The sequence below is a fragment of the Sorex fumeus genome, unplaced genomic scaffold (assembly GCF_029834395.1).
Source record: "Sorex fumeus unplaced genomic scaffold, SorFum_2.1 ptg000054l, whole genome shotgun sequence".
NCBI classification, from domain to species: Eukaryota; Metazoa; Chordata; class Mammalia; order Eulipotyphla; family Soricidae; genus Sorex; species Sorex fumeus.
In genome coordinates, this window is record NW_026606111.1 from 26,039,146 (window position 1) to 26,057,340 (window position 18,195).

Consider the following 18,195-nt stretch of genomic DNA (forward strand, 5'->3'; position numbering starts at 1 on the left):
AAAATAAGGTGAGAGGTATGAGTGGCAATCTAAAAAATATAGAGATTATGCAAATTCCTAATATGTACTAATTATACCTTGTTATACTATAAAACCAATGTCTATCCTCTGTTCATTCAACGACAGTAATGTTTGAAACCAAAATTATAAAACTAAACTTACCAAACTACAGTAAAGCCTCAATTACAATTTCCTTCATTTTTTTCTTCTATCTCCTCAAATTTTCATTTATACATGTCTTTGCTCTATTTTTATCTTTCTGTTTTATTTGTTTTGATTCTGGCCACTCAGTGGTGCTCTAGAGCCACTCCCAGCTCAATGCTTTGTGCAACACTCTGGCAATGCTCGGGGAACCATCTGGTGCCAGGAACTAAACCCAGACATCTTTGATTCAATACATGCACTCCAGCTCACTGTGCTATCTCTCCAGCCCTTTATCTTAAGATTCATTACTGTCTTCATCTTGGGATTTAAAAAGAATTATTTTTATTTGACCAGTTTGTTTTAAATACCTAATGTTTTCTCAGCAGAGCCTATCTTTAAGGCACAAAAATATGACTAGAAAGTATATAATGCATTCTCAATTTCTATGCTGATTCTGAGTAGTAATACATGGAATAAACTGCCAAACACTAAACTCAAAAGTAGTAAAATCACTTATTAATAGTAATGAAATTTCTACCTAATCAAGAAGATGCTAACAGAATGACTTTTTAAGAGATTCTAAATCTAAGAAACTTGTAATAGCTATTTCCAGAAAACTCTTCTTTACATAACAGCTATGCACTTTCATTTTAGAGTAGCAAAGAATTACCTTTTTATGATTAGAAACTCTTCTGAGATTGTCTTCTTCAATGTGAGGAAGCTGCAGAAGAGGATTCTTAAATTGTTGGAGGCCTTGCACAGCCATCTGGGAAAGCTTCATGCAGTTTTCCAGGGATGCCAAAGTTGGAGCACGAAACTCCCTTTCTTAGAAAGAACAGGAAGAAAAAAACAAGGGGGGCTGGACTTTGTCTATGTTCAGAAGTATTAATTCAGTTAAAAAAACAAAAAGCAAAACAAGATTCATGCCCAATAGTCTTAACACCTCACAATGTTGCTTTTTCTTTCAGTTACTGGAAAAATACTAAGTATATACAAACAAATGAGGTCAAATGTACATTATCAAGCAACAACTACTAATTTAAAATTATTATTAAAATTATTAAATATTTTAATTTTTAATTTATTATTAAGGTTATAAAAATTTTCTGAATCACCTCCTGTAACAGTAAATTATGAGATACCACCAGTATCCTGAATACAGTGACATCATATAACACTTCTGACATCCTCCTAACAACACAAAACACAGAAGTAACCATCTCTTTTTATTTTTTTCAAGGTCTCCCACTCCACGAATACCTTTCTCTTCTTCCTTCATGCAAAAAACTATTTCCAGAAAACTCTTCTTTACATAACAGCTATGCACTTTTCATGCCTGATGAATCACTATTACATCACTTACAAAACTTTCATTTCTTCGGTGAAATAACGAACAATCTAATTTATTTTTTAAATCCAAAAGAATAAAAATAAACTTTACAAACAATAAATAACAATAGAAAAAGAAAAAGTTATATTCAAAATCACAGACTGTAATAAAGACTTTACATTATGCAAAAATATAGTAAAGAAGAAAATCTACGAAGAAAATCAGGAAAACTGATTCAAGTTACAGATAAAATTAAATTAAGTACCCATAACTTTTCAAAACTACCACAATCAATCTTCTTGTCCTCACAAGAGAAAGGGTAATATAGATAATTACGTTTCTTCCTCACCTTCACGGGTGCGAGCCATTACTATCAGTTGGCAGATTACATTAACCATTTCTTGAAGTAGCGCGGGGCATTTTTTCAACATAAATTGCTGATCTGCAAAACAATAAAATGTCTGAAACAAAATACTAGCAACCCAAGACTACCATTAAATTTAAGTTATCCCTTAAGTATTTCACCACCTCACATTTTCACAATCTGAATATAACAGCTTTTCCAGAAGAGCAGTCAGAAAAACCCAGTTCAGATTAGTTGTTTCAAGAGCAAATTTTTAATTTGTAGAAGTATATTTATAACTTCCTATTTTGTGCGGAAGATAGTTTTTGGGCCACTCCTGGCTGTGCTCAAGGCTTACTCCTGGTTCTGTAAGAGGAAGATATACATATATGTGTATTTTAGTTTTGGGTCACCCCTAGCTGAGCTCAGAAAATACTCCTGGGGTGGCACAGGGTATCATACTGGGTGCCAGGATCTAACCCAGATCAATCACATGCAAGACAAGCGCCTTATTCACTATACTGTTTCTCTGGCATTCTAATCTTAATATATTTAAGAACTTTAAAAAATCTCTTCTAATTATAATTATGAGGAAGTTTAAAAACTAAAATTGAGGATAAATGTCAACTAAATGCAGACAAAGGAAGAAAAGACGGAACAATGATATTTATGCCGGACATAAATATCAAGTTAATTGCTATGATTATTTTATTAGAGTTAGTACTCAACCTAAAAAATTTATTCCTCATTTCTTGGATATAATTATTAAAAACAGAGTTAATTTCATAATCATAGAGAACATTAGGAACAAAATTACTAGATAGCACTTTCAATACCAATGATAAAACTATACTCCTTTTCATCATAAGCATCCAAGTCTTTGATCAACCACAGGGAAGTGGCCTTTCTTCCTCATCCCTAAGGATGAGGAGTTTTCTTAAAATTTAATTGAGGGAGTGTTAAAATTTCGGAATTTCAAAATCATATGGCCCAACTACAGCCACGCAACATCATATGTTATTCATAACCAGCAATAGAACACACATTGTCTACTGTTGCCTTTTCAGCAGATCTGAGTGTTGGGGTAAAATCTCAAATAATAATGGTGGGTCTGGTGTTGAAATATTGAATGTGATCAAAGTAGAGAGAGAGTAATGTGGAAATCATCTGCCCCACAGGTAGGGGGAGGGTGTGGGATGGGAGTATACTGGGGTTTTTGGTGGTGGAGAATGGGCACTGGTGAAGGTATGGGTGTTTCACTGTATGACCGAGACTTAGACCTGAAAGCTTTGTAACTGCTCTCACGGTGATTCAATAAATAATAAAAAAGGGGAAAAAATTTAATTGAGGGGCTAGAGGGATAGTCTAGGGGTATGCCTGCCTTGCACATGTCAACCCTACCCCAATCCCTGGTATTGAATATGGTCCCTTGAACACTGCCACATTGAGCCCGGAGCACAGAGCCAAGAGTGAGTACTAAGCACAGCCACATGTGGCCCCCAAACAAACAAACAAAAAATCTACCTGAGGGCTCCTTAAGAGATAGGACTAAGTGTTTTGCATGTGGGAGCTCCTAGTCTAATCCCCATACCACATACCTCTGTGGTAGGTGAATTAGACACCACCAAGTACTGAATCAGGAGTAGCTCCCAAACAAACAAATAAACAAACAAACAAAAACTCCTTGACTTAAATATGAAAGTAAAAAGACAACACTCAAGAGTCTGAGAGATAGTTCAAGATATAAGGCCCTTGCTGGTCTTGCATGCGGTCAATCCAGTTTGATGCCCAACACCGCATATCGTCCCCCAAGCACTGCTAAGGATCACTAAGAGTCATTTCTGAGTAGTGATTTAGAAATAACCCCACCTACCCCACCGGAGCAATAGCATAGTGGGTAGAGCGTTTGCCTTTCACGTTTTTTGACCTGGGTTCGATTCCTCCGCCCCTCTCGGAGAGCCCAGCAAGCTACCAAGAGTATTCCACCCGCATGGCAGAGCCTAGCAAGCTACCCATGACGTATTCAATATGCCAAAAACAGTAACAACAAAGTCTCACAATGGAGCATTACTGGTGCCCACTCAAGAAAATCAATGAACAATGGGAGGACAGTGCTACAGTGCTACCCACACCCTGTCCAAAAATTGGTAAACCAAAATCCTGATATCATTATAAACACTGCTATCCCAGTGAACTGTTTTTAGCAAATATAAGACTACAAGCCCTTCTTATGAAGTTATAAATAAAAATTTAAAAGGCATATTGGTAACCACTGCTGGGGAATAGAAGTAGCTAACTGGGGTTATCTATTAAGTTCATTTTTATCTCTCCCCTAAAGACTGAAAATTCCTTTTACAAAAGGCCACACTGTAATAATCTGAAACTGACCAAACATTTTTCATATAGAATATTCTCTCACCTTGAAATCAAAACATTCACCAAAACATCTGACTTACTAAGACCTTCAAACTATTTATGAAATAATTACATAGCGGTAGATTTCTTTTTTAAAAGGTCCTTGAGCAATTTATTTGATTGAGTAAAACAGAACAACAACAAAAACACTGCACTATGAGGTCTAATTAAATGTGTTGCATTCATAACACCAAAACCCTGTAGATAATAGAATCACAAATACCTTCTTCAAGGGTCTCAGGAATTTTCATTCTAGCAAGATGGGACAATAAAAGCACTCTGGCCTTCAGGCTATATGGACAGGTAAGTGGAGGCTCATTCTTCTTTAAATTAATGCTGCCAATTTCTCTGATTAGCTAAAATAAATAAAAACCAATTGGGGTTAAATATATACTTTGAAAGCATTGAATTTAATGCAGAAATGCTTATCAAGGTGCTTGAAAGACAGGCCTAACCTGAGGTATCAGTATATTATCTGTTGGCCGGCTTGTGGCATCTTTATTGTATTGAGGGTCAAATTCAGAGGCTCCTGCCAAAACCATGATAAGACCTAAGGAAAAAAGAGAGATGAAAGTATATCAATAAATTTACTTCCCCACTAATTTCCCCTCCTAAGCAATTTTATTTATCCTAGAGTAAGTATTCCATGCACAATGTTAAAAAATCATCTGTTCTCCACTGCTAAGAAGCATAATTTCTCCCAGAAAGAGTAGGACGGAGGCATGGGAGGCTGATCATAGAGCTGGAACACATGTGTTGCATCCAGGAGCTCTAAGTCCAACAGATAAACAAATCAATAAAAATGACTAATCAATGAAAATTCCTCCAGCATTATTACTTCAAGAATTATCTATAAAACTATACAGTGGTAGGGGCTGCAGTGATGGCATAGTGGGTAGGGAGTCTGCCTTGCACGCAGCTGACCCAGGTCCGATTCCCAGCATCCCATCCATATGGTCTCCTGAGCACCACCAGGAGTGATTCCTGAGTGCAGAGCCAGGAGTAACCCCTGAGCATCACTGGGTGTGACCCAAAAAGCAAAAAAAAGAAAAAAAAACTATACAGTGGAATTTCTTCACATAAAGGATATACAGAAAATTAGTTATTTACATTTACTTACGTTTCATATCCATATTCCGGGTTTTATAAACAAAATATGTATAAATCTGTGTTGTGCGTATTAGAATTTGGTCTCCACTATAGCGTATTGAGCGATACCACCAAGAACCCTAAAATACAAATAAAGAAGCAAACTATGAAAATTACAACATATATCAAATATGAGGCAGAATATACTTTGTGGCTAAATCTTCCAAATGTTCATGAACCAAAAATTACCTGAGAGGCAGAACAAACACTGTTAGATATTTCCAATGATTTCACAAATATTTATACTGCCAAAAGACCAAATATCAACCTACCTCACTACATATAACATATGACTAAAACTTAAGGTTCAGCTAGAAACTGAAAACAAAATAAAAATTAAACAAGCTACTGTGATCGGTTGGTTCCTGACAAACAGCATGTCTTTAATTTGGTAAACACAGAAATCATTTTTTACTGCTGATCTGATTTCATTTCACTTATTCTGTCTGACAGGATCCTCACACAAGTCTATGAAAAAGGTAAGACAAGGCATAATTAGCCTCATAACGGTATTCCTAGAGAAAGATCAGGAAGAAAACCACCAGTTAGGAAACAATAAAATCATTAACTTTATGGTATTTCTATATAGCTATCTTTAACAATGGGGCTGCTCTATATACTTTGCTCCTAACACAGGAAGGTAAAACAGTCACAAAACAAATAGATTAGTTTTCTTTCCTATTTTTCCTTTTTATTAAAAATTAGAGATCTCCCCAGTAGAATTTGGCAACTCAGGGCCACACTCAGTAATTCTCAGTCCTGTTAAGCCAGCCTGACAGTTCATGCTCAGGCTGGGTAATGCTAGGGGTTCACCAGAAATAAATATGGAAGGGGTGGGGGTGGTAAGTTATGCGAGGGACTGATCTTGGAGTCTTGCATGCACTCTACCCCTTTGTGCTATTGTGCCAGACATAATTTTCCCATTTTTTTCTTAAAAGTATGTGTTTGAAAGGTTATGCACCAAACTTTGAGGAAAGTGGCAAAGGAAGACTGAGACTGTAAACTCTAAACACAGCTCTATAATCTCAGTTGTTTGAAATGTGCTTCAATATACTCAAGTGATGTCACCTTTGAAAGACCTTGTTAAAACACACCTAAATTTTTAATATATTTTTAAGGTTTGAACACTGATGAATTATATTTCTAATACAAATTAAGATTGTATGAGGATACTTCAAAGCATGCCACCAATCCCTTTTCCAAAAGAAAAGAGTTAACTGAAAAGAAAACTAGATATGTGAGCTTGAGAGATAGTAGCTAGAGCACTGACCTTGCACAAGCTCATCCCAGTTCAATCCCCAGCACCCCATATGATCCCCCAAACCCCACCAGGAGTGATTCTTGAGCACAAAGGCAGGAGTAAGCCCTGAGCACTGCTGAATGTGCCCCCCCAAAAGTAAATAAACTAAAACTTACCACAACAACTGGAAGGATAACCATGAATGCCAAGCCATATACAAGTAAAACCTAGAATTGAAAAGAGACCAATGATTGCTTTCCCTTTATGACAAACTGTAACAAAATTCATAAACACTGATTTTGAAGCTTCCAATGTGGGAGGCACTATTAAAAGGATGACTCATGTACTATCTTATTTAAGTCTTACTTTCAAACTCCATAAGGAAGGGACCACTGTCATTTTCCTTTCCAGATAGAAGCCTGCAATACATATACGTTACATAGTATGTTCTGCATTGCCCAGCTTTAGGACGTGGTGGAGTCAGGATTTGAATCCAGATATTTCACAGCTCTAGAGCTCAGGCTCTTATCCACTAAATTACTTCCAACTTGAGAATTACTGATATTTTATACATAATACCAGCAAAACAACTATAAACTATATATTCCTGCCAGTCAAGAACTTATATAGCCACAACTTTGCAAGTAGTATGCTGCATACTGTTTTGTCTCCATGCCATTCGTCTATTGGTCTTCAATTTTTCTCCTATAGCATGATCCTGAATCTGGCTGCTATCTTTTTCTTCTCTTAGTTCCAGAGAAACTTAAGCATGACAAACATGCTCATAGACAGTAACTACGTACCTTCAAGATAACAAATACTAATCTAGTCTACCATTCAAAATTTACCATTCAATAGCCACTTTCAAAACAAATTACACACAATAGGATTTTGTTATTGTTGCTGTTGTTGACTCAAAGATAGCTTCCAGATAATTATTCTCAAGGAAACTGAAGCAAGGGGCCATCTCTTGCTGAACAACAGGTTAAAATAATTCCTGAGGTTTTAATTACTGCATTTATCACTGACTAGAAGCTAAAGTCCTACTCCCTCCTGAAGCTCCACAGGGAATACACACAGTCTGCTGACAGGAAAGTTAATTTAGCCTAGGGAAAGAAGAGATCATTTAAATTTGGAGTACTACTTTGGATAAACACACCAGAAGTGGCTGATCTAAGCATGAGGATGTGGATCGGAGGCATAGCACCTGCCTCACAAGCATGAGGCTGAGAGTCTGGATCCCCAGGAATATTCCACAACACTAACTGCAAGCAGACAGATGCATGTGAACCCCACTGCAACAGTAAGAAATGTGCCATCTCTGGCACACTGTGTATGCGAACACAACGAAAACCAAACCTACAACACTTGCCAGCACTGCAAGTACAAGGACGTGACTTAAGTGTGCAACTTCCAGTAAGCACAACCAAGTATGCGTGACCCCTCCCTGGTCATCAAAACCACTACAAAGAGAAGAAAAAGGGAGGGGTGGAGGGGTTGGGGTGGCATGTCTTCATGGCCCAGGGAACGTAGCTGAGTGGTAAAGTACCTGCCTTGTAAGGCTCTGGGTGTCATATCCAGTAATAAAAGACACAAACTCTGATACAAATAATCAATAAATATATAAGACTTTTAGATGTTTCTCAAAATTAAATACAAAGCTAAATAAAAGATAATTTTAAAAAAAAAAGTAAATCTGAAACTGCTTCAAGAAAAATTATCAGAACTTAAACTAAAACGCTAGAGAAAGAGTAATGGTATTAAGGAAAATGCCTTGCATGCAGCCAACCCAGGTTCAATCACCAGGCACCACATGTGGGCCCCCAAGCATCACTGGGTGCAGCCTGGGAGGTTCCAGGGTACCACTGGAATGGCCCATGTAATTTTCAGCACTACAGGACCTTGTAGCACCAAATCCTCAGACCCTTGTACTGTTATCACCAGTCCAGAGGGCCAAGAATCATTGGGACGGGCTCTGGGTACCATTTGGAGAGCACCTTCTGACCCCCAACCCCCCAAAAAAAAAGTTTTTTTTAAAACTGAAGTTAGAATACAATGCCACAGAGCCAGAGCGACTGTGCAGCAGCTAACCTGGGTTCAATCCCTGGCATCCCATATGGACTGCAAGTCCAGTAGGAGTGATTCCTGAATGAAGAGCCAGGAGTAAACCCTGAGCACCACAGTGTGGCCCAAAAAACGAAGAAAAAGAATATAGAGATAGATAGATAGATAGATAGATAGATAGATAGATAGATAGATAGATAATTTAAAAAAATACAATGCCGCAAATCAGCAACATTGTAATAGTGTCCCTTACCTACCTGAACGCATAGGATAATTTGGGAAGACTCAAAAAATATTTCATGTAAATTTACGATAAGAGTATTACCAGACCTAAAAACTAGCTTACCAAATCATACCAAATAGGGGGCTGGAGAGATAGTACAGTGGGTAAGGTGCTTGCCTTGCATGTATCTGACTGGATCAATCCCTGGTACCATAAATGGTCCCCTGAGCCCCAGCAGGAATGATCCCTGAGCACAGAGCTAAGAGAAAGCCCTAAGCACCACCCAGAAACAGCTACATAATAGCCCCTATCCCTCACCCCCACCCCCAACACACACAAAAAAATCATACCAAATAGAAACAAATATAGGAACAATCTACATTCAGACAACAGGTGAAACCTGTAATGGAAACCAATTCTTTTCTGCAAATATGTACGAGGTTTTCACAAATAGAGTTAAATTGAAAACAATTATGCCAATTTCTTTTTAAAAGATCTCTTTGTATAACCAAGATAATGTCAAACATGTTAGAACGTGTATTATTTGAATTCACTCACCAAAATTGAGTTTTTCTGGTCAACTATCCATGCTGGCAAGGCAATTCCAAAACTTGTGGCTAAAATAGGAAGAATATTTGTCTAGAGTCTCCATTTCTGATTTTACATTTATTTCCCAAATTTTGGCCCCCCTCAACAAAAAGCATTGAGAAAGATATTATACGTGTACCCCACTACATAAAAATTAGGGATATGGTTTTTATTTATAGAAACTATCTATTAAACTGAAAAATGAAGGCTCAGGGGTCAAAATGCTCTTGAAGAGATGAAATTAAAAAAAAAAAATTCTGGCACATATGCTGCCCGAGCCCAAGTGGCCAAGCACATGTGTGGCCCGAGCACATGTGTCGGCGCATCTCCCCTGAGATGTGTACTTTCATGCTTTCACACCTAATGCCGGGGTGTGTGTAGGGGCTCTCTCCACCTTTGCAGAAGCCCGCGTTCTCTCTTGAGCGCATTACTCTCTCTCCCTCTCCCTCCCTCCACACCTTAAAAACCCTCCAAATAAAATTTATTTCTAAATAAATAAATAAAATTTCTATAACAGTTACAAGTGGGGCTTGAAACCAAATCATTCTGACTTGCTCCATGTCTTGAACCATTGCCCTGATTCAGTTATTAAAAATAAGAAATCACTGCTACTTTGATATGGCCTGGGCTAGGGATTTGATGCTTTAGAAAAGGTTAATTTTAGTAGGTATTTTCCTGGCCCTACTGGCAGCTGCCTTAGAAGAAATTTGTGGCTAAAATAGGGTCCAATTTTTTCAGATTATAATTGAATTATTACTATTTTTACTATTGGTAAATAAATTACATAACTTCACATTTTTTAAAACAGGAAAAAGCCCATAGTATCCATTCTTCCTAGAAAACCTGAATTCTTCTGCCTTTACTGAGTTTTTATAAACACCCTAACTTTATAAGATAATATTTAAAGCTAGTAAATAAATCGGGCTGGAGGGATAGCACAGCGGATAGGGCATTTGCCTTACAAGTGGCCAACCCAGGTTCAATTCTTCCGTCCCTCTTGGAAAGCCCGGCAAGCTATGGAGAATATTCCGCCCACACCACAGAGCCTGGCAAGCTCTTCGTAGCATACTCACTATGCCAAAAACAGTAACAAGTCTCATAACGGAGATGTTACTGGTGCCCGCTCCAGCAAATCGATGTACAACAGGAGGACAGTGCTACAGTGCTATAGTAAATAACCATTTTTTATCAAGTAACTGGAAATGATGAATGCCAACCACTCCTATGAAATTAACTCGTCCTTTTTTTTTGTTTTTGCTTTTTGGGCCACACCTGGCAATGCTCAGGGGTTACTCCTGGTTCTGCACTCAGAAATGACTCCTAGTCGTGCTCAGGGAACCATACAGGATGCCAGAGATTGAACCTGGGTTGGCCATGTGTATGGCCAGCACCTTTCACATTGTACTATCTCTCTGGCCCCTCAAGCTAGTCTTTAGACAGGAAAAACAAAGTAAAAATTAAAAGGAAGTCAATTTACTTTTCAGTAACTTCTTGTGATTTTAATTTTCACATTCATAAACTATAAAAAGTCCCACCTACTTTCCAATCTAGCTAATGTTTGTATAACATATACCAATCCCCAGAATTTTTTACTCATTTACCACACCTTGAGGTCCATCTGGATTTCCAAACTCTTCCCAATTTTTCCGGGACTCTTCATCTGTTAAACTAGTATAAAAATAAACAAAGTTGCACAATCAGAAAACCACATCCAAAAAATTCCATTAACCAGCTCATTTCCTTTTTTTGAACTCTTCAAGGAGGTACCAGGATTTATAGTACTGGTAATCTTCTATGCTTTTAATGCATCATTCCAACACCACACTCATCATCAGTGTCCAAAAGGGTCTCTCCCAACCACCTCCCCAACTATGTAAGCTCAGTGCTATAGACAAATCATCATCAATACATTTCTTGAAGATGCTGCAGAGAATCAAGAAAAATCTCTGAAATCGGCAAAAAGAAAAGCATGAGGGTGAGAAACAAAGGGAAGGAATGGATGTTCACAAAGACTGCGGACTACTCAGCCTTGGCATCGAATTCCTGACTCAAGAACCTGAATTATCAAGATTAACCTGTTCAAACCAAAACGAACTTCAAAGGCTACTTCATCTTCTGAGAGAAAAAGTAGGATTAAAGACTAAAGTGACTGTTATTCCTTCATATATGTTTCAAACTATCTTGAACATCCTTACACTTTAATAAAGATGTGACTGGTTTTATTTTTTTGTAAATAAAGTTAGGTTAAAATTGTTTTTAAAACCTAAATAAACGTAAGGTAAATATTAACATACATAACCTCTCAATGTGGAACTCTGCTGAATAAAAGCTACATATTCTGGGAAGAGAATGTAGAAGTATGACTAACAAGCTATGACTAATAATTCTATATTAACAAACATTAACACAAAATTACCTCTAAACTGGCACCACATTCTCAAAGCAACAAATAAACACCAACAAAACTCTATGACTATAAAAAATTATCTGCAATGTGCTGAGATCACAAATTTCTTCTAAAGCAACTGTCAGTAGAGCCAAGAAAATACCTACTAAAATATCTTTTCTAAAGCATCAACTCCCTAGCCCAGGCCATATCAAAGTAGCAGTGATTTCTTATTTTTAATAACTGAATCAGGACAATGGTTCAAGGCATGGAGCAAGTCAGAATGATTAGATTTCAGGCCCCTCAGGCTCCACTTGTATCTGTTACAAGAAAAAAAATTTTTATTTCAATTCTTCCAAAATGTTTTTATTTAAGAAGACAAAGCACAAACGCAGAAAACGATTACTAATAAAATAAGAAAGGCATTCCTTTATTATGAAAGGATTCCTTTATCTTATAAAAATAAGAAAGGCGTTTCCTTTGCAGATAAACTATGAAATTATGTTTATGTCCAAATATAATGTTAGGCAGGAAAGCCAACACGGGTACAGCATGTGCCTTGCATGCAGCCATCCTGGGTTTGACACCAGAACTGCATATGATCCCTCAGCACTGCCAGGCATTGCCCCACCCCCAAAAGAACAATATAGTCATTTTTCCCCCCAGTGGTATGAAGGCCTCCAAAGAAGTGCTTAAGGGACCAGCCCCAAGATGAGGTATGGCTAGGGTCTAGCAGTGCTGGAAACAACAAGGGCTAGACCTGGTAGAGTCTGGAGGCTGTGCAGTGCCAGACCCCGAGAAAGGCAAGTTCTAGACCATTCACAAGAGCCTCAGTACAGTGGCCGTATTTCTGTTTCTCAGAACACATGCAATGTTGCTTCTGTTCACAAAGCTCCATTCTGAGAGATAACACAGAAGCGACTTTCAGAAATAGCCCAAACTACAAATTAATTTTGAATGATCTGAAAATACTTTTTATAGCTGAACAATTTAGATTTTGTAAAAATAAGTGTCTTGACATTTTTGTCCTTAACGCTACATCTAATTCCATACACAGTATCTGGCCTAAAGTCACAGTAAAACAAAGGAGACAACGAAATATTATTACAAAGGTTTCAAGTTAATAAGAGTAGCACTAAAATTCTTTTCTGCTAAGGGAATAACATTCTTCAAAAAATTGTGACCCTCGTTTGCCTGACTGGGGTTCGAGCCCCAGGATTCGCAAGCTACCAGAAGTAATTCATGAGCGCAGAGTCAGAAATAACCCATGAGCATCCCTGGATGTGGCCAAAAACAAAACACACAAAAAAGGGGGGGCTGGAGGGCACTAGGTTTCTTATGGAATTGTCATGAAGATGAGTGCCTTCTGGTCCAGGTGCATGCTACTGAATAGGAATGAAGTCACTGGGAGTTATACCTACTGTTGTGGCTTAGGTAAATTCAAGCATGGTTTGTCACAGACAGACATGGAGATCCTGCAACATTTAACCCCAGCACATTCTACTAGCTCAATGATTCCCTGTAGAATAATATTGCCACAGGGAGCTCAGGTTTATCGGGTTACACCCATCACAGTGCTCCAGTCACTCCCATTCCTCTGTTTATCTGTAAACTCTTCTCTGTGCTCCCCTCCCCAGCCAGTTAATCACCTTTTCTCCCTAATCAGATTCTGTTAGCTTGTAAGATCAGATCCTTCTAAGGACACTGAACTTGTATTATAAGTTATGTCCTTTGCATAGTTTACCTTAAAGCAATGTCCTTTCTGTATGGACACAGGAAGACAGTTAATAATTATGCTTTGTAACTTGGGAGTTGATTGACTTTGAATAATTTTTACTCCTGCACATCTGCTTTCTTGACTCAGCTGTCCTTAGTTCCTAGCAGCCCAAAAGCAGGGTCCCCACGAGGGACTGAATGGACCCAGGGCAAGATGTGAGCTACCCTGGCATCGAAATATGCCAGGTCAAAGCGCCACAATACTCAACTATAAGTTGAGGGCACATCATGGGCAAATGCTGTCATGATCCAAAAGTAAGTAACGAAGAGACTAGGACCTTGCTGGGGCTAGGAAGACTAACCTGGTCTGAGGACTGTAATATATATATACATATATATATATAAATTTATATATAAATATATAGTGAGATGTCCTCAGGAAGAACCAAACTATAAGTTTATCTCTTTCTGTGCTCATACAGAATGACATTGCTAGAAATATTGGAAGTAGACTTACTACAACTATTTAAGTAGATTACTAGCTGAGGAAAGAATACACCATTGTTGGGATCCCACCCTTGAGCAGATCTCCTAGTAATCTGGAATAAATCTCTTTAGATGAGATTTTATCCTTGAGTTAATCTCCTCAAGGAGTGGTCTTACCTCTCTTTGCTGATTTGTTAATGTTCAACCCACCTTTGTGTCACCACCCTACGTGATTGCTATATAAACTAAGAGTGTAAGCCCGAAGGGGACTTGGGCTCGAGAGAGCAGAGACTGAGGCTCAGACTGAGGCGCAGGCGTGGGCTCGGGCTCAGGAGCTTGGGCTCCAGAGGGCAGAGTCAGAGGTGAGAGTGAAGATTGGAATAAACTACAATTGATACCGACCAGCGTAGCCCTCGTAGCCCTCGTTTCCTTCCTTCGCCTGCCTATCGCCATCGACCTCCCCGGGGTGGGGGAAGCAATGTGAGACCACCGAACACAGGTGGTGAGAGAGATAGGGCGCTGCCAGACCTTTTGAAAACACACAATTCCCCAGGAAGTGAGATCCACTATATTGCAGATGGTGGAGCAAATAAGAACACAGACTCACTGCAATTGCCAGGACTCAAAAGCAATTTCTACTTCTGAGGAGTTGGGTAAATCTTTTAACATTTCTGTGCCTCAGTTTCCTCACCTTTGAAATAAAGGTAACAGGAGTATTTATTTTACTATTCTGGGGATTGCTTGATAGTAGAACACCTACCTTGCAAGATGAGGCCTTGAATTATATTCCCAGCACTGCCCCACACATCTAGTAAATCCTAGTGGCAAAGCCACTATGATCAACAACACCACAACAAAAGAGTATCACAACCAAGTGTGTGTGGTCACCAAGTCTAAAGTATGCAACTCCCAGTCAGCATGACAGCCACGTGCGTAAACTCTACTACCAAGTATGTTGTCACCAGCCATGATAACAACAACAAAGGGAAGGGAAGAGAGAGAAATAATAACAGCGCCTACTTCATGAAGTTAGGTAAAGGTAAAGGTAAAGGCCCTCCCGTTGATCGTCGATTTGCTCGAGCGGGCCCAGTAACGTCTCCATTGGAGACTTTGTTGTTACTGTGTCTGGCATATCGAATACTCTCGGTAGCTTGCCGGGCTCTCCGAGAGGGGCGGAGGAATCGAACTCGGGTCGGCCATGTTGGCCGCGTGTAAGGCGAACGCCCTACCCGCTGTGCTATCGCTCCTATGCCTGGGCAGGGCGAAGCCAGAGGAAACTCTGGTGGAGGTCCGTAGCGGTCCATGAAGTTAGAATGAGGAGTAAATGAAATAATCTATGCGATTTGTGGATGGGAGAAATATGTGTCAGAGTAGACACTTAAGAAAGGCTTATTATCTATTACCAGCTATTTTTTCATGTTAAGTCGATACAGTATATTTCAATTGTTGGGGAATTGACATAAACTGCCCTGTGTCTTCCAATAATTAGTAAAGTTCTAAATAGGTCATTTTCAAGGACTGAAAGAAGGGTCATTGGTTCTGTGAACTCACTGCTTAAAAGATTACTAAGTTTCATGATCTTAAAATGGGGGAAATAACATCTACTTTTAAAAATTAGTGGTATGTGGGGCTGGAGCGATAGCACAGCGGTTGTGCATTTGCCTGGCACACAGCCGAACCAGGTTTGAATCCCAGCATCCCATATGGCCCCCTGATCGGCGCCAGGAGTAATTCCTGAGTGCATGGGCCAGGAGTAACTCCTGTGCATTGCCAGGTGTGACCCAAAAAGCAAAAAAAAAAAAAAAAAAAAAAAAAAGAATCAGCAGTAAACACCAAATGAGTTCACTGGAACAACTTGGGTAACTAGAGAATTGTAGTAAGGACATGGAAGTGAAATCCCAAAAAGGAGATACCCAGAATGAAGTGCCAGTCTTCATTCTCTGAATGGAAGGTGGTCTGGCAAAGAAAAAGAGGGTGTGAGGTAGGCATTTCTCTTTGCACTCTGAAAAAGTTGTGTGAGATAATCAGATCTTTCTAATGCAATTTCTTGTAATCCAAATTATATGTAGTATATGCTGACCAGTGAATCATATTCAGAGTTGTGTTAATCAAAATAAAAATATACATAATGCAAAATATATATAATGCAAAAAAAAAAATGTGCCCTGGGAATCAGCAGGTAGGACTGACCCAGACCCCAACACCCTCATCAGAAGCAATCCTGAGTGCAGAGCCATGAGAAAGACCTAAGCACTGCCAGGGGTGCCCCACCTCCCAAAAAATGTTTTGATTTATTTTTTTACCTGATTTCTCCAGACTATTATCCATCCCACCCAGAGATTTTTTTTTAGTCATTTCTTTTTCTGTCCATATCCTACTGTCTACCCAGTACTTCTCCAAAAAAAAAAAAATTCTTTTATTTATGCCTGATTATGGTAGCACAATAAATCACTACTCTAAACAATGATTTCAAATTCTTCAAAACAAAGTTCAGTTCACTAAAAAAAGTATTTGATTTTTCAAACTACACACATACACCCCTCCTTACAATTTCACTAACTCAACCACTAAACCAATCTTTACAAAGAGAGATCCTATATGATAGGCACTCAGCCAAATATTCCAATTAAAGGAATCAATGTTTCTGAAGAACTGGGGTCAGAAAACAACTGATAAGACCAGCGAGATAGCTCAAAGCACTGGAACATAGACTTTGCATTCAGGAACGCCAGGTTCAATCTGCATGGAAGCTACAACTATCTTGTTTCAAACAAAGGGATATGACACACACACACAAAGAGCAACTAATATACTCCAACTCGAAATATATCATTAGTATGTAATTTTAAACAAATACAAATCATGTAAGTTTAAACAAGATCAACAATACTAATATAATGTGAGGATCTGGGGGTTTTGGGGTTTTGTTTTGCTTTTTTGGATTTTTTGTTGTTGTTGTTATTGTTGTTGTTGTTGTTGTTTTGTCAAACCCAGCAACACTTAGGGCTTATTCCTGACTCTGCTCAGAGGTCACTCCTGGTGGGCTTGGAGGACCATATGTGATGCTGAGGACTGAATACCAGTAGGCTGCATACAAATCAAACATCTTAACTGCTGTACTATCGCTCCAGTCTTTTTTTCTTGCTATTTTCTATACATGATTACATCCTTTAACTAGGGTAATGAAAACTGTTGTCATAGAACCAATCAAAAACCTAAGAAAATCTAAGCCCATTTTATCTTCAGGAAAAAAAAATTCAAATTTTGTATACAATTTCAAGAACTCCATATTGTGAATCCTCATCTAAAGAATGTTGAGTGGCATTGAATTTGGCACGTAAATTACACATTCACGTGTAAGAACCCACAAAAATTTATGTTTAAAAATTAAAATAGCTTTAAGTAACATCTTTGCTACTGGCCCACAAACTAGTTATACTCAGGACTTACTCCTGATACTGCACTCAAGGATCACTCCTAAGCATCTAGTGCCTAGGGGAAGACTATGTGGTATTGAGGATTGAACCCTGGCCAGCCACATGCAAGGCAAGTGCCTTACCTGCTGTATTATTGCTTCAGTCTCAAAGACAGGTTTTATATCTGAAAACCAAATGCTGACTACTGTCACAAGAATTCAATATTTGGCCTAACTCTTCAAAAATAATCAGTCTTTCCTTTAAATTTGAATCTAGTATATAGAAACAGAAATGACCTCGCTTGTTTATTAACTGGGCAAATAAGGAAGAAATAAAAATAATAGAAATAAATTCGACAGGAGTTTATAGATCAAGGCCTAGAACTGCATTCCAAAAGTTACCTGAGTTATGCTTAGGCTGCTAGAAATTTACATAAAGAGTTTCACTGACAATCAGAACTTTCATTTAATAAAATACACACTATTATCTATCCTAGTTATGATTTTACAACTTAAAGATGTTTTGAGGGGCCAAGGGAGTAGTACAGCAAGTATGCCTTGCATGCGGAAGGCCCAGGTTCAATCACCAGCATGCCATATGGTCCCCAGAGCACCTCCAGGAATAATTTCTGAGTTCAGAGTCAAGAGCTAGCCCTGAGCACCGCCTGGTGTGAGTTCCCCACCAAAAAAAAAAAA

The 18,195-nt window shown here is 38.5% G+C and overlaps 1 protein-coding gene across 2 annotated transcripts in view; it reads right to left on the reverse strand.

Annotated features, from left to right (window-relative positions):
- Positions 1-18,195, reverse strand: part of SEC63 (SEC63 homolog, protein translocation regulator) — a 68,292-nt gene that overhangs the window by 17,807 nt on the left and 32,290 nt on the right. For both annotated transcript variants that reach the window (XM_056125113.1, XM_056125112.1), the window contains exons 5-12: positions 11,103-11,164; positions 9,467-9,525; positions 6,798-6,848; positions 5,353-5,461; positions 4,688-4,782; positions 4,456-4,588; positions 1,824-1,916; positions 815-969 (exon numbers count right to left, since the gene is read on the reverse strand). In XM_056125113.1, the coding sequence (XP_055981088.1) occupies positions 815-969; positions 1,824-1,916; positions 4,456-4,588; positions 4,688-4,782; positions 5,353-5,461; positions 6,798-6,848; positions 9,467-9,525; positions 11,103-11,164 (757 nt within the window). The remainder of the gene's footprint in view (positions 1-814; positions 970-1,823; positions 1,917-4,455; positions 4,589-4,687; positions 4,783-5,352; positions 5,462-6,797; positions 6,849-9,466; positions 9,526-11,102; positions 11,165-18,195) is intronic.